We start from the raw sequence: 21,764 nt of genomic DNA on the forward strand, positions 1-21,764 counted from the left end.
ATCTTATTTTCATCAAACTTGGACTAAGTTTTAAAGTTAATAGCTGCTGAAGTACCTAAAACCAGATCATAGACATTTACATCAGATTTTTAGAATTAGAGAATTAAAGGTCTAAATGGCGTAAACAGTTAAGAATGTAGTCATTTTCTAATACTAGGCTTCATGTCACCTTTATCAATTTGGTTTTAATTCACTCTTAGTGGAAATGGAAAAGAGGACTCAGATTTGGAAAATGAATTGTGATACAGAATTATATAAATCTGGAAGTAATTGCAAACCACCGTTAATAGCAACAATAAAGTTGTTGGAGGTGAAGCTTCAAGACCTTGATTGATTTTGTTCGATTCAGACCTTGGCACTTATTGGTGATGATGGAAATTAAGCTCTGATTTGCTGGTAAGCACCCCAATTTGATTGTAAAAGCCTGAGACTGGAGTTTATTACTGGCAAATGCTTGAAATCTGAGTCCTCTTGTTGCAATCAGACCCCAATTTGCTTGAAAGCAGAACTTTTACACTGGTGAATGCCTGTAGGTGCATGGAATCAGAGTTCTAATGCTGGTAAATGCAAATAGGGTCTTTAATTATCTGATGAATGCTGATAATTAGAGCCTAACTTGCTGGTAGACACCTGCAATCAGACCTTAAGTTGATGATGAATGCTGGTAATCAGTTCATCTTCAACCCAAAAACTTGGAGGAGAAAGATGTGTGTCAAATTGCATCATCTCCATTGTTTAGATCTGCCACAATATGATTGGAAACTTCCAAAATCCTTGTCTTGATGGTTTGGATTTCTCAGATCTGCCTGTAATAAGCTAGAAAAAACTATTTTGAAATGAGCAAATGACTTTATTTATATAGAGGTGGCCTCTTTGAGCGATTCTATCCTTGCAGTTCTACAAAAATTTAATCATTATCATCAGACATTTAATGATCACTCTTATTTGCATTGAATTCGTAGCTTTATTAAATCTGGGCCTCTCTTTCATTTTAAAATCAAATTTAAACCTCCTTAATGTATCAAAGCTATCTACGTAGTCATCGCATTATTAATTTAGGCCTCTTCTGGTTCAACTCAATTAGGCCATGTTTGATGTGTGTCATTTAAAATTAGTGACATCCTGTCTTAAATATGCATCCAAATTTCTGATTAGAAAGGGGCTGCAAGCGTAGAGTTTTGAATCCACATGCCTTAATTAAGGTTTGACATGTCAAACTTACACCCATATTTAGGCCCATACATTTGATTAGAGTCTTATCCTTGGGCATTGAATATATATGCCACATTAATGATCTGATCTGGGCCTCTTTTCATTCAAATTTAGGGCCGGTTTTCATGATTTTGGGACTGGCCAGCCCATGCTTTTTATGGTATATGGTGTCTTGAAGATAATTTAGGCCCGACTTGTGATTTCAAGGTTACATGTTATGCAATTTGGGTCTCTCCTATAAAGTTTTAGGTCTACACGTTTCAGCAATAAGGTCTGGCTGTTAAACTCTAGGGTACCTGCCAGATTTAGGGCCCATGTGTTTGATGCTTGTTGTAATGGCCCCACTCAAATAATGTCTTTCAATAATTAAAATAAGTTGTCAAGTCTTTGTAGTCTTCCAGACTTGGGTGATTTTTAAATAAATGGGACATTTAATGTTTTGAAATCTGACTTAAGCTGTTCCTAAATTTCAGTCATGGACATGGGGCAATTTCAAGTGGCAATTAATTTGTTTTTTCTTCTCTAGCCGAGTTTATCCCTCAACTTAGTCAAAGGCTTTCTTGACTTGGTGATTGAGTGTTTGAATTAGAAATATTCTATCAGTGGTCTCCTAAATTGGAAGAAATCTAAAATCTGTCTTGTAAGAGCTGGAGGGTTAATTTTGGGAATTCCTAGGAGAGAAATGGGTATGTTGATGATGCATGTTTATTTTTCTTGAGGCTCTGCAAGTTCGAACCAGAACTGCATTCACAGGAGGATACCTCTGTAGGTTGCCTGGACGTAGCCCCAGTTAGCTTTGGTGTCATATTAATCAGTGAAACAGCAATTTTATGACAGAAGTGATAAAGTAAAATCTGAAGTTCATGGGGGTTAGTATGTATGTTTCTGCTGAGACTTCCAGGAAGATATTTTTTCACTGCAGTTAGGTCTGCAAGGAAGATTGAGCATCCTCAGGTGCTGATGTACCTGTAGCAGCTACCAAGCTCATCAAATGGTGCAAATATAAGGGAACTGATGATTGAAGTGAGCTGGGTAATATCTTATGAGTAGGTGATAAATTGTAATTGGTTCGGTGAAAGTGTTGGAGACTAGTTAACTTAATTTGAAACAAATGCTATCTGTGAATAGAAAATTTAGATATCATACTGCATACAGAAAAATCCTTAGCTAGAATATTTCACTTAAGGTCTGATTTTTTTGAGTTTCGGGCCTCATTAGGCCTATTCGCCTGAGCAAGGGGCCAGATCTAAGGCCTCGGGTCCATACGTTAGACAATTTGGGGACTAATGCATTTCTTTCTAGTCCAATTTACAAACTCTAGGTCACACATTTCATGGTAGGGCCTAATGCATTCAGATCTGGGCCCAATTAGAGGCCCACACGTTTGGATATTGGGGCCAATCATTGAACAATGGGCCACACATTTGGTTATAAGGCCCTTCCATTTGAAAATTGGAACTGTGCGTCTGATTAGAGGGCAGATTTAGGTCATGCCTCATCTAAATTAAGGCCTGATTTAGGCTCATATGGCTGATAGAAGCAGCTATAAGTTTAATGCAAACTCAGATTTAGGGCCATGGATCCCAATTGAAGCACACTCATTTGACTAGGATTTGACTTGCTTGAAATTTAATTGAATTAGGGCTTGCTTTATCCCTCCAAGGGTGCATGTTAGTTTACTGATGGTCAGTCTTTAGGGCCCCTCTTATCATCAGGCTTAGAGCCTGGATTTGTGATCACCTTGCCGATTAGGATCTGCCTTGTAGATTTGAGGCGACATGTTTGGATTGGATCTGGTTTAGGTCCTTGTTTACGAGTTTTGTGCCCAGATTTGGGTCTTATTTCATGTGGCCAAGGCCTATATGTTTCATGTTCTGGGCCGAGGCCCACATGTTACCATTTTGAGGTTAGATCTGTCTCAAACTTAGCCTGGTATATGTTCCCAAATTCACACCCTATATGCTAAAGCCCTAGCCACTTGGATCTAGGCCTAATTAGGCTTGTATGTCAGCTATTGGGGCCTAATCAAAGCCCATTCTGCATTGAATTATGGCCTTGTCTAATTAGATCAGGTCCATTCATCAGACCCAGAGGCTGTTTAAATCGTTTTTAGGCTCCAATCTCAAGTTTTGAGCTTCATGTTTCATCGTAGGCCCAATTATAGGCATCATTATATCTAGTTTAAGCTTGATTTGGTCATATAAGGTCCATGTGTTTCATTACAAAGGGCTTGCTGATTGGTTGATATTATACACTATTGGTACATGGGCTGCAAGTTTGTGGTGGGGCCCTTAATTTGGCATTTGAAGTGAAAACATAGCTTCTACCTAGGCCATTCAAACTAGGGTAGGGGGCTTCATGATTAGTTAAAAACTTTCTTGTCTCCCCTTTCTTACATTGTTTCTCCCTTGCCTCATTGAATCCATTGAGTTAAGTTTCTTCCCCCCCAACCCCGTTCTCTATTTATTTGATCCTGCCTGCGCGGGTGGTAACACAAAGGAAGGTGTTGTTAGTATAATATTGTTAGGATCCGAGCCACCAGATGTAGTGCAGTAACAAGGCATTCTTGTCTCCCTGGAAAACTGGCAGTGACCCTGCAGTTCCCTTTGGTCGGCTTGAGGTTCGTTTCCGGGATGGGTGGGGGAGCATAATGGTTGAGCCAACTGAATGTTTCCTAATCCCTGCCCGGTGGCTTCCTCTCCTCTTGCTTGTCCCTTTGTCTCTTCATTATCTAGCTTAGAGAAATTTCTTCCTTTGCCACATGGGGAGGTGAAATCCACTCCTTGATGTGGCAGTCTTGCCACTTGAGAAGGTGCAGCCCACTCCTTGATGTGGCAGTCTTGCCATTTGAAAAGGTGTAGTCCACTCCTTGATATCTCAATCGGCAGATGAGGTGGAATCCACTGCTTAAAGTGGCAACCTTGCCAACTTGAGAAGGTGTTTCTATTTCCTAAATATTGAGTTTCATTATGTACTTTTAGTATAATGCTTCTAAATACATCTTGTTTATTTTTTAATTGCTTTTTGAGGAAGTAACAGGTTCATACAAATGCTATCCACTTATTTGTTTGCTTGTAAATGTTTTATGGTTTGTTCATTTGTGGTAACAATTAGTAATAGCAAGACCCAAGGATACATAGAGCAAAATCTGATAAGTTACTAGGACATATCCTTTGGCATTCGAATTGTCGATGTCTAGTATTTTACTGTATTCCTTGATTACGGTTGTTTGCATATTTGTTTTTGACTTTTGAGTTTGCTTATGTTATACATTTTATTCAGTTGTGTAATGGACATTTGCAGAGATGATGATGTTTCTTTAATGGATGGTGCAAATTGGAAAATGGCCCTGTTATTGATAGAGGAAGGGATAGATGTTCTATTGAGGCAGTAGCTAATTTTATGGGGTTTTTGTGCTGATGGCAATTGTTTTCATATTAATGTGTCATCACAATTTTGTTTTCATACATTCCAAACTAATACCAAATGAGAATATTCAACAAATAGCCAAGTTGCTGGATTCGTCCCCTGCTGCCTGGATTCAGGTCTGGGTCTGCACGGGTCCGGATTCGCCCCCGGGTTCGCTGTGGGTCCAGGCAGGGTCCTTAGTTTTGACTGTGGATTCGTCTGGGTCCTTGCTGAAGCGAACCCAGATGAACCCACTGCGAACCCAGGGCTAAGTCAACATTAAAGAGTGTGTTTTTTTAATTGTTTTCTTATGCAACTCTCAAAGGAACTTAATAAAAAACATTTCACTCATCTAATCCCTTATGTCAAGGAGGAGGACGATGATATAGCAGCATATGGGATTAGTGGAACCAGTTTGGGTTCCAATGTTGAAGATCTAGATATAGTTGCAGTTGGGGATGAAGCCATTGATCCTTCATTTTATGATGATCCATTTGACCCTTGAAGGGCATTTGATACTATGATTATTGATAAACTACCAAACACTTGTCATCTATCATCGTGTTTCAAACTTTATTATTTGATGAACTAGTCTTTGTTTTGCAATTTAGTAATTCAATGTATTATTTGATGAACTAGTCTATGTTTTGCAATTTAGTAATTCAATGTATAATTTTTTTCACAATCGTGAAGATAGATTAATGAGCGAGTATTTAATGTTTTTAGATTCAGGTAAAAACAGGTTTTGAAGGGACCCAAAACCCTTTGGCATTTGGCATTGATCAATGATCAAGCAACAATTGTTCATATTGCAACTATGCATGTTTCTCTTCTGTGTGTGTGTGTCTATATATATATATACACACACACACATATATTCACGAACCCACCCACAAACCCAAATGGGGAAAAATTTTTTGCCCGAACCCCGAACCCGAATCTGCAACTTAGACAAATAGGCATAGGTTTTAGTTGGTATCTACTTTGCATTGCTTTTTCTCAAAGTAGGCATGCCTATTGTAGATATTAGATAGGGTCATCTGGACCTTGGCACCCACAGATTAGTCGAATTGGAAGCAGTTGGGAAGGGGCAAACTATCTCCCAGTACTATGTCTAAATCATTGAGAGATGGCTTTCCCTTCTAGGCTTAGATGGATGCTACGGTCCTCTACTGCGATTGTCATTAACCCTGTACCTATCACCTGGAGTGCATGAGAGGAAACATAAACTATGACTATTATTGCACAATGAGCATTCATTGAAAATTGGTACTCAAAAACTGTAGGCATTCTGATCATTAATTGGCCTTGCAAATAGACACACATTTGATAGTTACCAGTTTATTACTGACTGCAATAATCACCAGAGTAACAGATGCATTTCTTAGAAATCAGCTTGACTCTAATTTGTATTTGACAATAATTAATCTTAATTATTGTTTTGTTTGACCTGCAATTGTGATAAATTTGCTTTGTACATACGTACTTGTATGCAGTTGATCCTTTTCAGTTTAATAAGTTTAATATTTACTTCTTGTCCAATTTGGATCAGGTGCAGGTGAGGTAAATGATGCAGCATTAAACGAGAAGGAGAATGAGGGGACTATGACAGGGCAAGAATATAAGAATGGAGACAATTCCTTAGAACATATGTTGGTGCACATTGAGACTTTACAGTCGCGAATACTAAAACTGAAAAACCAGCTCACCAAATTTTGTTCTGGAAAAGTTAGAACAATCTCTCCTGGGAACATTGCAAGCAGTTCATTGATTGCTGACTCCTCAAAGTGTGTGTTGCAAAGCACTGCTCCTACCCTAGGTGACTCATCTAGGATACAGACAACAGCTGGGGGAGGCTCAAAGTTTAACACAGGGCCCAACATTTCTTACCAACAGAATTCTGATTTTGAATTCTGTAACTCAGTTATGCCTTGTAATGCAACATCATCCTATGTGGATTTAGATCAGCATGACTTTATTGAAACTCCTGACTGGCGATTGTCAGCCAGTGATGGAATTCTAGATCTGCCTGAGAAAGAAGACTCTAGTGATGAGGTAACTAGGCTACCATTTGAGTTAGATCTTTTCAGGCCCTAGAATATCGTTTCAGATTGACCCTTTTTTTTCTGATGACTGTCAGGTCACAGATGAAGAAACTTATAAGCACCATCATGCACTTATGGAGGTAAAAGAAAAAAAGCACCGGGAGTTTCCTTTACGAGGTACAAAACATTTTGAAGGTGAGAGCATTCTTAGCAAAGGGACACGCCAGCAGCAGACAACAGAGGCAATAGAAAGGGAGGTTGGTCAAACAGGAGGAGAAAACATATCAAACATCTGCTTGCCTTTTGATTTATTTGTTCCTAAATGTAAAAGGAACAAAGCTCATTCGAGGTCATCTTCTCTTCAAAAGGTTGAAGGTTTACAGGCTGCAAGTGTAGAAGATCCAAATTCTTCTTCTTTACAGGACCATGATATGAATGAAGTACAAATGGAAAACAAGGAAGGTACTGCGGGTGATGAAAATAGAAATGATTTATGAGCAGTTAGCTGAGGATTGGTTTTAGCATAGTTGAACGACACCTGTCAAAATGTTGTGTACATTTTAGCAAAGATAGGGTCACATGTACCATTATTTGTAGGCAATGGTCAGCTTAAGCAAGTTTTGAAAGAATTAATTGCTCTGCAAAGGCTTTTTTCTGCCATTTGTAATCATGATAGGTGTCTGGTGTTTTTGGATTTAGGAACCCTATGATTTGAGAAGGGTTCTTGTATAATGATCAGTGCATGCATACTTGTACCAGATACCAAAGGATATGTAGGCTGTGGTGATAATCCGAACTTCAAATGTAATTACAATATGCAAAAAGGTTGAGAAATTTTAAATGAAAAATTTAAAACATCTCAACATAATTTTTGCATTTTCTGTTTGTATTTAATGTGGAGTGCGCCACAATGACGCCTGTATTTGAAGTATCAAGGATTTACCATTAATATTACAAAATTTACATTTTTTAAAGCTTCGCAGGTGTACTATTAATTATTAACGAGTAAAATTTTGCTAGAAAAGAGTTGAATATCAATTATATCATTTATAAGGAACATTGATGAACTTGCTAGAATGACGTTCTTTTCAAAGTTTTTTGAAACCTGGAGACTGGTTGCCCCTGCCTCTTATTTATTTTCACCAAAACATGGAAGACTTGTTGGACTAAGCACAAAGCTGAAAGTTATCACTTAAATGTTAGAATTTCACAGCCGAAATTATTAGATGTTGCAGTATAATTTTATTAAAAATGCACGTCCGGTTGTCACCTATTATCCTTTTACGAGGCCTCAAGTCAGCATGCACAAAAGACAAACACAATTATTCAAAGACGTCAGTTGATTTGTCGTCGAGCTACTTTTCACTGTGCGGATGGCAAGCATTGCATCTTGACAGACATACCGCAACTGCACGATATAAGTTGAGATCTGAGTTACCTGACCACCTTGGAAATACGTATCCACTTCTTAGGATGCTGTTCCAAGAGTCGACCTATATTTAATCTGCATCAGCCTAGATAATATTCAACCTTAAATTATTTAGGTTATGACATATTACACAAAATTTTAGCAACAGGTGCAAAAATAAAGCATTGATAAGTTGATAGTAGCCGAAATTCAAGGAATGACACATTTTAAGTCCTCAAAGATACTCATTATATTGCAAGGATGAATAAATTGCTGATTATTTGTTTGCCGTCTTGGAGACCCACCATTGAGGTTTCTATTTTCGTAATAACACATGATGTGCATACAATTAAGCGGTTAAATAAAATATCGTAGGGCTAGTATTTTCTCATCCCGAAATATCTGGCTGCTACAAAGCATTTTTATAATTTTGTAGAATTTTTTTTTAACCCGATGATGGACTGGGAGAGAAATAGGGACTCAAATGTTGGTGTTGTTCGCTATAGAGGGATATGACTTCGTGGAGAGTTGATTGACAATATTTTTCAAAAAGGGGTGAGTGCTTTGACTTGGAGTTATAAATCGGTGAGACTACAAATGGAAGACCCGATCCCTGATGAGTTTTGAACATGCCATTGTTGATAGGGTCGATTGACAGTATAAGTAGTCGTGATTCTACACTATATCTAGTCTTGTGTTTCTTAAAAACACAGTTCTATTGACCTTGCAGTTTCCAAAAGGCATTAAAATTATACAATCTGTTTTTGTTTAACCTCCTAAGAGGACGCGCCATCTCTGTAAGTTTGAATGTTGTAATAAATCTTAGGTTTTATTAGGTATCCTTCGAACTTGTTTCCCAAAGCAATAGATTGAAAAATTCTATGAAGTTGCCAAATATAATTCTCAAATCTTTCAAGAGATCTAGCCAAGTTCGAATGTTGTAATAAATCTTAGGTTTTATTAGGTATCCTTCGAACTTGTTTCCCAAAGCAATAGATTGAAAAATTCTATGAAGTAGCCAAATATAATTCTCAAATCTTTCAAGAGATCTAGCCAATTGAGGAGACTTTTTGATTATGATCTTCTAACCCTGCCCTTTAAATGTGCCCATAGACCTATACCTTACCAATATCTCTTGGTTAAGACTTTTTTATAACAAATTAATAAAATTAAATGACAATCTCTCAAAATGACAATGCATTCTTGAGAAAGATCAGATTGTGTAATTCACAATTACTTGAATTTTTTAATATTTGGATGGCTTCTAATTATATTATCAAAGCTTGAATATAATATGTAAATTCGAAAGTTCACAATTACTGTTAAGAGTAATAAAGTTTTTTCTTATTAATTAAATCATGTTAATTTAATTATTAAGTCACTTATTATCTCTAGTTTACTTAAGCTAAACTTTGGACATATAATAATTAATTCTTTTATTAATTATTATCATTCAACTTATGTTAGTTATCTTTTAGGGTTTTGATCTTCTTTATAAGGACAATCTCTCTTTGTAATTATAACATTTGATTCACTTTTGATAGTAGCAATTTGTCTTTTTGCTCATTAAGAATGTCTCATCTATGGATCTGAGAATTCTAGCTTCCATAGCTTGTGCTTCTCTCTTTCCGTGATAGGTGTTTGCATGTAGGTGATTCTTGGGAGATGTGGGGGTGATCCTTCATCAACTTCAACATGGTATTAGAGCTTAGATCTTCATGCCCCTGTTCTATTTGTGAGAGATTTAACATCGATTTTCAGATTTGTGACTTTCAGAGGATTTTGTATTGAATCTAAGGGGTCCTATTTTTCGGAGTACTTTGAGCCCAAATAAATATCACCATTGAGCTCAGAATGCTAAAAAATCTCTATTTCCATATAAAATACGTCCAATTTGGTCGTTGAAATCTATGAATTTTTTTTAACCCAAGCTCTTACAAACAAAAATCTTCACATGCGATATTTTTTGAGGCATTCCTCGTAAAGACATGCCTCTTCCCAAAGGCGTTTTGTCTTGGAAGGTTTGCACTCCTTTCTCCAAGCTCAGGCCTTGAGATATGCATTTTTTGGTGGAAGTGCATGGGTTGTTTTGGGCCTGCTATTTTCTAACTGGTGGTTTTCGTGCTCACTCCTCAAGCCCGACGCCTCATTGTTGACATGGGAATTCAGTGGTTTGTGCGATTTGGTGGTCATCCCTGACACCGACTTCACTCTCTTTGGGAAAATTTGACTACGACGTGTTTTTGGAAGGGAGCGATTTGTGAATTTTTTATTAGTACGTTTTTTTGGGTTTTTTGTGCCCATGGAAATTATTTCAATGACTTTTGTGCCCTTTTTACTCTGTGCCCAAGAGTTTTGGCCTCATCGGCACGGCAACGTCTATACAACCACGAAAATGCACTTCCTTACGAAGAAGAGGACTTAGAAAGTTGGAAAAAGCAATGTAAAGCAAGTGCATTTTCGTGGCTGTATAGCCACGGGCCATCGGCACTACCCACCAATATGCACCGTCAGTGTTGCCCAACAATTAAGTAGCTTTGTACTTATCAACACCACCTTGCTTGTATTTGGTGCTATTTTTTTTTCGGACTTGGGGTATTTTTTAATGCCGATGCATGGTCATTGGAGCGCTATCAACGCATTAGACTTTCAACATCTTCTGTTTTTGTGCCCTATTTTGGAAATCGCATGTGAAATGATAACTGAGGAACGAGCTTGTGCTCAGGCTTAGGGAAAATGATAAGTACTAGGGGAGAGGATCTATTACTTGAACGCGTTCCAGTAGTTGTGATAGGAGTTCTTCACTTATGATACCTATACTTATTGACTCAATGTCCAATTTTTTTGACAACATTGTACCAATACTTGTCACTTTAAAGTTGTTAGTACAATGCTAACTATTCGAAATTGAATAAAATGTACCCTTAGTTATAAAAATTGACCAATGATGTGATGCCACATTAGCTGTTCAAGTATGGGTACCCTTTATGCACGACTATTGGTTTCACTTTTTATTGGGTTGTTTTGGACAACTTGGCAAAAAGCATGTTGATGTGGCATCATAATGGGTGACGTGGACTTGAAACCTTAGTTATAAGTGACAACTCACCAAGTAAGCTATTGTAAAAAACTAGGAGTAATTTTAAATTTTTACTTAGGATTTTGATAAGCGCAAAGTTAGGGTGTTCAAGTACTGGGTCCTCTCCCCTATCAATGCAATGCCTATGTGATTACTATGAAAGGAAGTGGAGGTCACATATGAGGATCTTGTTGGAGAAGTGCTCGCTTGAGTGTGGTGTCATAGAAGTTTTGTGCTTGATTAGGTCAGTGTGGGACGAGTTTCCAATCACTTTGCGTGAGAAGGCACACAGTTAGGCTTGGCTCTGAAGATGAAGTCAAATGTGCCTGTTTCGGTGAACAACCTGAGATTATTATGGTCGACCTGCCAATGCATGATGACATGCCTTGCACGAGCATGACACCTTGCTCTTGGGTCTTATGTCAACGTAGGCGGTTTTTCATGGTGCTTTTTCCAAATTCGCATGGCTTTTGTTTTGGCATTATTGGATCATGGCATGGAAGGTTGCATGTTTTGGTACCTCTTTATGGTAGAGGCCACTTTTTGGTGGACCCACCATTGTCTCTGGTCTCGAACATTTCTTGTTGGTGGTCTTTGCAATGGTTGGACATTTTTTAGGTTTTCCCATGCGTGATCTCCTTTTCTTGACATGCACCCAAGTCAACAGTAGATGTCATGTCCTCCGATCTTGCATTTGACATGCCTTTTTTTGGACATGTAGATTCATTGGGTCCACATAGTGAAGACCGCTGCATGACATTTTCTTGGCCATGATTTCTTGGTAGTATTGTTGTGTACTCTATGATTTTGAGGTCTTTTTAGGCTTCCTTTTGAGCTATGGGGGTTTCTTGTCCCAATAGTGGTTTCCATTTTTTATCAGGCATGTTTTTTTTGACCTTTTTCGGCATTGGACTCTGTGATATTTGACACATGCAGAGCTTTGACCATGTGTCCAAGTCATCTTTTGCTTCGTTTACTTCAAAGGCCCTTATTTACTGCATCATTTTTCCACATGCTTATTTATCAACCACCAGATTTGTTTCTCCGGCATTGGTTCTTTTATCGGTGATAGTGATTTTTTAACATCTTTGTCTTGTTTCCGATGACTAAATTTTTCTTCTATTAGGGGTTTTTTTTGACATTTTTTTTTGCCTTGACAACCATTTGACCATCAAATTTATGCTTGTCATTTGTTGACACCATCACTACATCAACACTCCCGTCACCCCTTCTAGCTTTGTTTGGACCTACCTTTGCATTTTTGCTCATATCTTAGGCATACAAACTCCCTTTTCTGCAAATAAGATATCATCGAAAAGCTGGTTCCGAGCCCATCATAGTGGTATAGGTATTTTCCAATTTTGATGGCTTTTTTTGCTATCAAAGTCAAGGGTTCTGTTTTGCACTTTGAGAGACATCTCTTGAGCATCCAATCTCTGATTTGGGAATTCTTTATATCATTGGAAAGGTGTTTTCGTTCTCTTTCCAGTGATGTTGGTTGTTTTTGCAGTTTCTTCTCTAGATACATTTTATTCGATCTTTTGCATTTTTGCATTCTAATGGATATCTTGGTTATTTTAGGTCTAGGGATCAAATTCATTGCTTCAGATGCTTCGTCACGGGTTGTACTATCTATTGTATCAACCTTCTGTCTCTTCTCGTCTATTTAGGCATCATTTGTATGCATTCTTGCAAATACACTAAGATAAAGTGCCATATTTCATCTGTATTTTTGATTCAGTTGTTTTGCCTTGTTTTGCCTTTTGATTAGAGAAGTGTCATTTGAACACACTCATACAAATTATTGTATTTTTGGGATTCACCATATCTTGTGCCTTATTGTACATGCACTACTCTAATTAAAGTGCCATGAGGGGTTGATGTTTTGCCTTTGTTTGCCATCTTCCTTTGTCTGGTGAGTTTTCCTTTTGTGACATTAGCCATATGATGTGTCTAAGATTGATCACCTCAGTACACACATACATAATCTTTTGTGCATCTTGATCATGGTTCCTTGACATGCAATTCTTTTGGCCCACTTTTCTAGTTGCTAGTCACCTCACCCTTGTCTGCATTAAGGGCAGGGAGGTGGGGAGAGGGTTCTTTTGTTGTTTCTCATGCTTCCTTGGTTCGATGAGTGAGCTATGTATTCAGTATTTGTTCCTATGTACTAGGCAGATGCAGTGGCTGGGTACTTATGCATTTGGGTGAGATGGATCATTTACCATATAAACACTCTTCTTTTCGTTCCTACTTTGGTTGTAGCCTTCCACGTTCGATTGAACAACTCTTCAAGCTTTGGTGTTTTATCCCATATGTATTTTTTGAGTTTAGTTGTTTGCCTTTGTGTGCCTCCTGATTCAATGCAGATTATAGTCTTCTCTACTTGGTCATGTCCTATTTCAGTGGAGGTTCTTCATATCAGCAATTATTTTTGACAAAGCTTTTGCTGCTTCTACATGCTTCAGTGATGTTCTTCATGATTATCTTTTGTTCCTATCTACTGGGACATTCCCTAGTTTGGAGGCTTATTCAGTTCTTCACTAGTTCTTTTCAACATTATTTCCATCTCTTTTTGGAGTAAGGTTTTTCCCATATGGTTTTTTTTGTTTCTCCTCTTTTCAGAGATTTGGTTGTGCTTGGGTACCTCATCAGACCTTGTTGTCGGGACCCAAATTTACTTTCAATAGTAGTTTCCAGATTTTTAGTTACTCCCTAAGTTTATCTTAAGGTTGGGGGGGGGGGGGGGGCGTTAGAGTAATAAAGTTTTTTCTTATTAATTAAATCATGTTGATTTAATTATTGAGTTATTATCTCTAGTTTACTTAAGCTAAACTTTGGGCATATAATAATTAATTCTTTTATTAATTATTATCATGCAACCTAGGTTAGTTACCTTTTAGGGTTTTGATCTTCTTTATAAGGACGATCTCTCTTTGTAATTATAACATTTGATTTACTTTTGATAATAGCGATCTCTCTTTTTTCTCATCAAGAATGTCTCCTCTATGGATTTGAGAATTCCAGTCTCCATAGCCTTTGCTTCTCTCTTTCCATGACAAGTGTTTGCATGCAGGTGATTCTTGGGAGCTGTGGGGTTGATCCTTCATCAACTTCAACACATACTAATGTTGATGAAATTTCAATATTTAATATAGACTAGTGACTTATTTCCTTTGGGTAATAGAGTTATTTGTCTTTCTTGATCTTATGTATGACTTGTGAGACAATTTTTAAATCCACCACTTGAATGGACATGTCATGTGTGTTGACCTCTAAGTGTTCAATTTGTTATCTTATACTAAAAGTATTCTTATTGATTTAAGTTTTATTGGGAATAGGCTAATAAGATAGAATCAATATGAAAACTGTACTAATTTTGATATTCAAATGACAATATAATGAAATAAATATCCCACATGATGATTCAGATAGTTTCTATTTTTTTCCTTCAGAAATAGAACTCACAAAGAACTAATCAAGTAGAAAGAATGAATCCACACCTTTAAAGAAAGAAGAATCGATTTATATTAAACTTGAGAACTTGTTTGTATACAATATAATGATATGAGAAAAGAATCAATTATGCATTCTTCTCTTGTGTTGTACGATATTACAAAATGATCTTTATATAGGTAAAGATCCTACAACGAGAAACAACATGAATTTTCACCAAAATCACAATTTTTAGTTTGAACAACTAAAGGAAAACCAAATAACTAATCCCTAAATAAGAACAATTAATTGACACTAGGCATCTTCCAACAAGGTTTCACAATTCTCAATGTGCTTTGGGTATTCTTCCATTCTGGACGATGTCTCAAATTTTGTATTCCATATCTGCTATGTGCCCCATTTGTGGGATTTTCCTTTTCAATTATGGTCTACCGTTGTGAGCAACATCGAAATCATCTGCTAGAATAGAATTACACTCCTCTATCTATGGGCCAATTCCTTTCAAGCCAATATCTTTGTCTGCCAATTTTAGGAGTCCTTGCTTGATTGCGAAACTAACTACCTCATAATCTAACTCCAAACTCTTTGAAAATTTTGCATGCTTTTTAATGGCTTCATTCATTCAAGGGTTTGACTGACTATCTAACCCATTTATCTTCATAACATGTAATTTAATAGCTAATCTATTTTTTATTCTATTGTGTGTTATGATGTTCTCCATGCTCTCCTTGTAAACAATCCAAAATTTCTCAAGAGTACATTTTAGTTTACTAAATCTATATTGCAACATAAGGGAAAGGTTTTTGATTAAGGAAAACATGTTTTGAAGGGTGCCTAAAACCCTTTACATATCAAAATATTTTCAATGGAGCCCAAACAAAAGATACAACAGACCAGAGGTGAAACAGGTCACCAACCAAAATAAGGTGACTAGGGTGGCCTTATAGATAACACAACACACTTCTGCCACCAAATAAAACTCAATAAAACCATTTAGGACCCTTTAATCCCAAAAAAGTAAAATCTAAGAAGTCGATCAGAGGATTGTTGGAAACATTTGTATTTTTTTTCTTTAACCTTTGTCTAACCTTCCTCCACCAGAGAAGCCTCCTTCTCCCAACCCAAAGCATCAACATCTGAGCCAACTGGAGAAATAGGCACAACCACACTAGAAAAAATGCCCACATGAACCTGAACCATAGAGGGAGGGGCAACCGTGGCTTCCACATCTAGCAACAGATCAATAGCATGTTCAGATGGGGCAGAGCTACAGGCACCAGCAATAATCACAGTCGTGGGGGTATCCATAGGAGCATAGTCTTTAAGGACAGAGTAATGCTGAACCAAAGCCCTAGACCACCAAGAAGGTTTGTTCTTAGATTTCCTCAATTCTGCAGGACAACGCATTGCAATATGTCCAATCCCGGAGTAGACCCTACAATGGAAAGGAATTCCTTCATAGTCTAGAGTCTGAATCCAAGAACCATTAGGGATCTCAAGTTTGATCTTCTTAGGGAGGCCCTTCAAAACATCAACCACCACGAGGATGTGAGTGTAAGTAGTATGTAGACTATCAGAATATTTAGAATCCACCATTTGGAAGTCACCAATGGCATCTCCCACAACTTCAAGAACCAAATCCAGCCACAAGGGAAGGGGAGGATTTGGGAGCTTGACCCAAAAAGGCATATGAGAAAATGATTTAGATGTAGGATTGAAACCCTCATGCTAGGGTTTGACCAACAAAGGGTAACGACCCTCCCAGTTGAAGCAACTATACAAAATAGCCAACTTGTCATTAGCAGCATCAAATTTTACTATGAAAAAACTGTAGGCCACAGGGTAAATTTTGACAGATTCATAAATTAGTGGGTCCCAATGCTTAGAAATTCAAGCATGAAGAGTCTGAAGGGAAGGCTAGAAGCCTCAAAATTTGAAAATAACTATGCTCTCAGAGAAGTCCTCAATCTTTTGAGCAATCTCATCGACAATATCATCCTCCAACTCCAACCGAATAGGATTGGAAACCATGACAAGAGTCACAACTGAAGAAACAACTAGATCCATAGTTGGAACCCTCAATCCATGGACATCAGCTTCAAAGGCTGCCACATCCGCAAAAGAGGCAACAATGCTGCCAACAGGAGTAGACCTAACTCAGGATCTACTGCCAGAGGAAGCGGATGGGGCCTCGACAACCATATTTGGCCTAGGCGACTAGCGAGCGGGAAAGCTCAAACGGGAAAAACCTCGAGAATTCCTAACATAAGGGAAATGTTATCTAGCCTAAGATTTATTCTTTTTTAATTCATTTGTTGACATTCTTTCTGCAAACTCTCATATTTGATTCTCAATTGCGCATCCTCTGATGGAGTGATCCTTGGGATTGAGGAAGTACTTTCTTCAGTCTGTCTTCACATTTCACCTTGTAATGATCCCCCTCTCTTATCACTTTCAATATTTGGGCTTTATTGATTTGCCTTATCAATACTCATATCTGCAAAAATTGTGGGAACAATTTCCCAACCTTCAGTTTTGTCATGTGCCCAAGTGCTTTATCCACATCAATAATCATAAGCCTTTTATTTGGTGGATATAATCCTTGTAACAACAAAACATTTTCATCTGGATCAAGCCTAGATCCTATGTAGATTCCATGAACACCTATATCCAATTTGAAATCTTAATTTTTTGAATGTAAACAATTGTCAAAAATCAACGAAGCACTTATATCCCAACCTAAAAAATGTATTACACCAGAAACATTTGTCAACCCTTCTAAGGAGTCATAATTTGAAATTCTCATTCTATGTCAACCTTTACTCTCTCCATTAGTTGTGCTTCATGGCCGGGGAGAATGTGGAATGGATTCTATGATCTTTCTACCCTTTAAATTGAATAGAAATGATTCAAACTCCTTTAATCTAACAAACCTATCATGAGAAACATATCATGTATGTGATTCCATTCTATTATCCTTATCAACTTGCAATCTTCTAGCAATCGATTTGTCTTTATTTGGATCATCATCAATTTCTTCAATATGTAATCTAAATATTACATCTTGCTCCTGGGGAATGTTTTCACCAAACCCTTCTTCCATGGACTGAGATTCCAATTCCATCAATTGTTGCATTTTGAAGTCCAACTTCCTATTGTAATTATCAATGACCTCTCAAGCATTGCGAGATCAATTCCCCAACCTTCAATTTTGTCATGTACCCAAGTGCTTTATTCACATCAATAATCTTAGGCCTTTTATTTGGTGGATATAATGCTTGTAATGAGAAAACATTTTCATTTGGATCAAGCCTAGATCCTATGTAGATTTCATGAACACATTCTATATCCAATTTGAAATCTTAATTTTTTGAATGTAAAAAATTGTCAAAAATCAATGAAGCACTTATATCCCAAATTGAAAAATGTATTACACAAGAAACATTTGTCAACCCTTATAAGGATATTTTGAAATTCCCATTCTACATCAACCTTTAGTCTCATCATTAGTCATGCTTCATAGCAAGGGAGAATGTGGAATGGATTCTATGATCTTTCCACCCTTTAAATTGAATAGAAAACATTCAAACTCCTTTGATCTAATAAACCAATCATTAGAAACAAATCATGTATGCAATTCCAGTCTATTATCCTTATCAACCCGCAATCTTTTGGCAATCTAATTGTCCTTATTTGGATCATCATCAATTTCTTCTTTATATGACAATCTAATGCATTGTCGTATTTGATCTTTTCATTTAATTTAATTGATCCTTTACCTTTCACATAACACAGTGCATCATTACCAAACTTAACACTACTTCCATTATAATGTTCTAGCTTATCAAACTTCCTTGTATCACCAGTCATATGATGTGAGAAACCACTATAAATTATCCATCTATTTCTGACTCACTTGTGAGATTAATGCAATTTTCTCATCTTCATTAGAATCATTTTAACATAAATAATTTATTTATCGTGATCATTATAATTAATTTTGAAACCATTATCTTTAGCAATATAGCAAGATTTATTATCTTTGTCCTTGTAGTCTCTTTTGTCTCTATTAACTCTCCTTCCTTTGTACTTGAAGTATTTTCTTTCCTCTTTGTCATCTCTATTAGAACATCTAGCAACAATATGACTAGCTTTGTTACATGTAATATAGATAATGGGAAGTTTACCTTTGTATTTACCTTTTCCTCTAGGAAGTCTTCTTGCCAACAACGCTTCAAGTTCATCAAGATCATCATTAGATCCATAGTCACTTTCTACATTTTTTTTTAGATCCATCAAGGGTTAGTTGTGCTTTGAATATATAGTCAAAACCAATAGGGGAATAATTATCAAAATTTGATAATTCAAATGTAGTAAGTCTACCAATCAGATTATCCAAGGTTAGATCATTACCAAGAGTACACCTTACTTCCTCAATTATAGATGCTTTGATTGCATAGATAATAAGTAAAGTCCTTAACACTTTACTTATCATAGTTTCATAGGGTATTTCTCCTCCAATTCCTTTGTTAACATTCACCACTTCTTTGATTTGATCACAATATTGTGCAATAGTTTCACCTTCTTTCATTCTTATGTCATCAAGATTTCCTCTCAAGCTTTTTGCCTTAGCTCTCAATACATTCTTGTCTCCTCCATGAATTTTTGCTAGCTTGTCCAACATTTTCTTAGAAATACTATATTCCTTCGCATCATCAAAATTTGCATAACTTAGGGTTGTTGCAAGTTCAATCATCATTTGGTTGTACTCCTTCTCTTTTAATTGTTCAATTATCATAGGTCTAGGCACCTCAATGTAGTCATTGTCCAGGTAGTAAGATGTGGAATCTCTAATACCAAATAATTGCAATCTCATTAGCCTTTTCCATGTTGGGAAGTTATCCTTGTTCAACTTAGGTATCTCTTTCTTGTACATCTTGATCTTTGGCTTGAGTCCTTCAAAATTTCTTGACAAGCACCTATGCTTTGATACCAATTGGGGGGCAGGGTGTGGGGTGAATCAGTTACCCTTAGGTCCAGATGTACCAATTCAACTTTTACTAACTTCAAAAAACTTAATCAATTGTAGGTACCCACTCGGCCTATATAGAATATCATCAACAGTTTAACTTTTTGTGCAAATTAACTCTTTGTCTTTGTATGTGTCGACTGACAATTTAAATAGACCACTCAAAAAATATAGTATGCATAATGATAACATTAACACTTGAAAATAACACTTTGATGCCAAGATTTAAAGTAGAAACCCAATTTGGGAAAAATCACCAAGTAACATGCTACCAATTTTTCACTCTTCTGAAGTGAGCTTGACATGCCCAAAATTAGGACAAAAACACACCATTATATATATATATATATATATATATATATATATATATATAAGGTAATAACAACTAAGTTTGACACATACTAATATTGAATTCATTGCGTAAAAGTGATGACTATGTAACAATGAGTTCAAATCTCAAGGTTACTTAGATTAGTCTACTAGAGTTTTCGGGTTATGGTTTAAACATCAATTAGGGTAAAAATGGTGAGATGCGGTTAAATCACATAACCAAGCCTAGCCCCTCATCAATAGTTTAATAGAGCATACTAACTATATTGAGTCATGTATCTTTTTCTAGAATAATATTTGTGAATACATTTGGTTTACTTGATGTCACATGCTTGTTGCAACATACTAGGTCAATTCCCTAGATGCCTAATTCTGCACTTATGAGGTGACCTAATGATATATTAATGCTAAATTTTGATTAATACTAACACAAAAGAATTCAAATAAAAACTTACCATCATCCATTTAATCACTGATGAAATTAAAATCGTCTCTTGACGTTAATCCTAACCAACTATCAAGTCGTCTATACAAGACCCCTTCCATAACCCCTCAAACCTTAACATTAGCAATTTCAAATTAATTAAAACCCATAACTAAAAAACATAATATTGTTATGAAACATTATTAAAATATTCCTTTAATAAAAATAACATAAATCCCAAAACAAAAATTTATCATTAAAAATGAAAGCTAACCCATACACTTTCTTCCTAACTATAAACTACTAATTCCTATACTTATACACCAATGAATGCCAAAACCAACTATAGTATATAATTAATTTAAATTTCAAATACACCATGAGATTGTAACATATAATAAAAACATAGAATATTAAACATTTTTAAATATCCTAACAATGCCTTTTTGAATAAAAACTACTAAACAAACTTTATTAATTAAAAATCCTACAAACATCCCTAAACAAATAGCTAAACATAATTAACTAACCTAATAACCAAAGATTGTTAACTAACTCTAAACATTACTATTTTTAACTAATCAAGATTTACTATACTCATTTAAACTACTAAAAAAAAACAATATTTAGTACTAACCCCAAAATTCTAACCTACCTACCCCCACCCCTTCTTAGCACCTAACCCTTCCTAACTACTCCCTAAGCCACTTAGCAAGTGGCTTCTCCATTCCCTATGCCCATGGGCACTCCCCAAAGTCCTTTGTGCATTGCCCAAGGACTGTCATGTGAAGGTAGCGTGTAGTGCCTCTCGTGTTTGCACTTTGAACCTTGTTATATTTTGATTCAAGAGATACTTGATACTCTTGTTATGTTTCATTTGAGATGACCTAAGGGTCAGATGTTATACTTTGATTTCAACATCATAGATGCAATACTTCTATGCTGTTTAGTTTATCATATTTGCATGTTGATGCCATTTTGAGATGATAGCAGGTCTATGATGATATTTGGTTATCTAGTATTTGGACATATCTTTGATTTTGTTATGTGATAGATTTTATGCTATGGACATTTACTTAATTCTTGCTTCACTATGTTTTATGCAAGCGTGAGTGATGTAAATGGATTATATTAGTAGAATTGAGTAAATGGTTAAATTAGGTATTTAATGCATTTATTGCTTCTTCTATGATATTATATGCAATTGTATTTGATCATGTGTTTTAGTGTGCAAGATTTATATCCCTAGTAGTGACACATGGAGTTAGTGATTCAAATATTCATTTACCAATGTCAGAGTCTAGCTGGTCTAACTGGTTATTTACCCTAATCTATTCACTTGAAAAGTGAATAAGTATTGAAAGAGGAATGTA

The 21,764-nt window shown here is 36.3% G+C and overlaps 1 protein-coding gene across 3 annotated transcripts in view; it reads left to right on the forward strand.

Annotated features, from left to right (window-relative positions):
- LOC149579821 (uncharacterized) overlaps window positions 1–7,639 on the forward strand; it is a 47,976-nt gene extending 40,337 nt beyond the window's left edge. For all 3 annotated transcript variants that reach the window (XM_089787153.1, XM_089787168.1, XM_089787163.1), the window contains 2 exons: window positions 6,173–6,675; window positions 6,761–7,639. In XM_089787153.1, coding sequence (XP_089643279.1) covers window positions 6,173–6,675; window positions 6,761–7,162 — 905 coding nt within the window. In that variant the 3' untranslated portion in view covers window positions 7,163–7,639. The remainder of the gene's footprint in view (window positions 1–6,172; window positions 6,676–6,760) is intronic.
- Window positions 7,640–21,764: the final 14,125 nt, after the last annotated feature.

This window comes from Cupressus sempervirens, chromosome 1 (assembly GCF_028749045.1).
Source record: "Cupressus sempervirens isolate cs-2001-9-10 chromosome 1, ASM2874904v1, whole genome shotgun sequence".
Classification (NCBI taxonomy): Eukaryota; Viridiplantae; Streptophyta; class Pinopsida; order Cupressales; family Cupressaceae; genus Cupressus; species Cupressus sempervirens.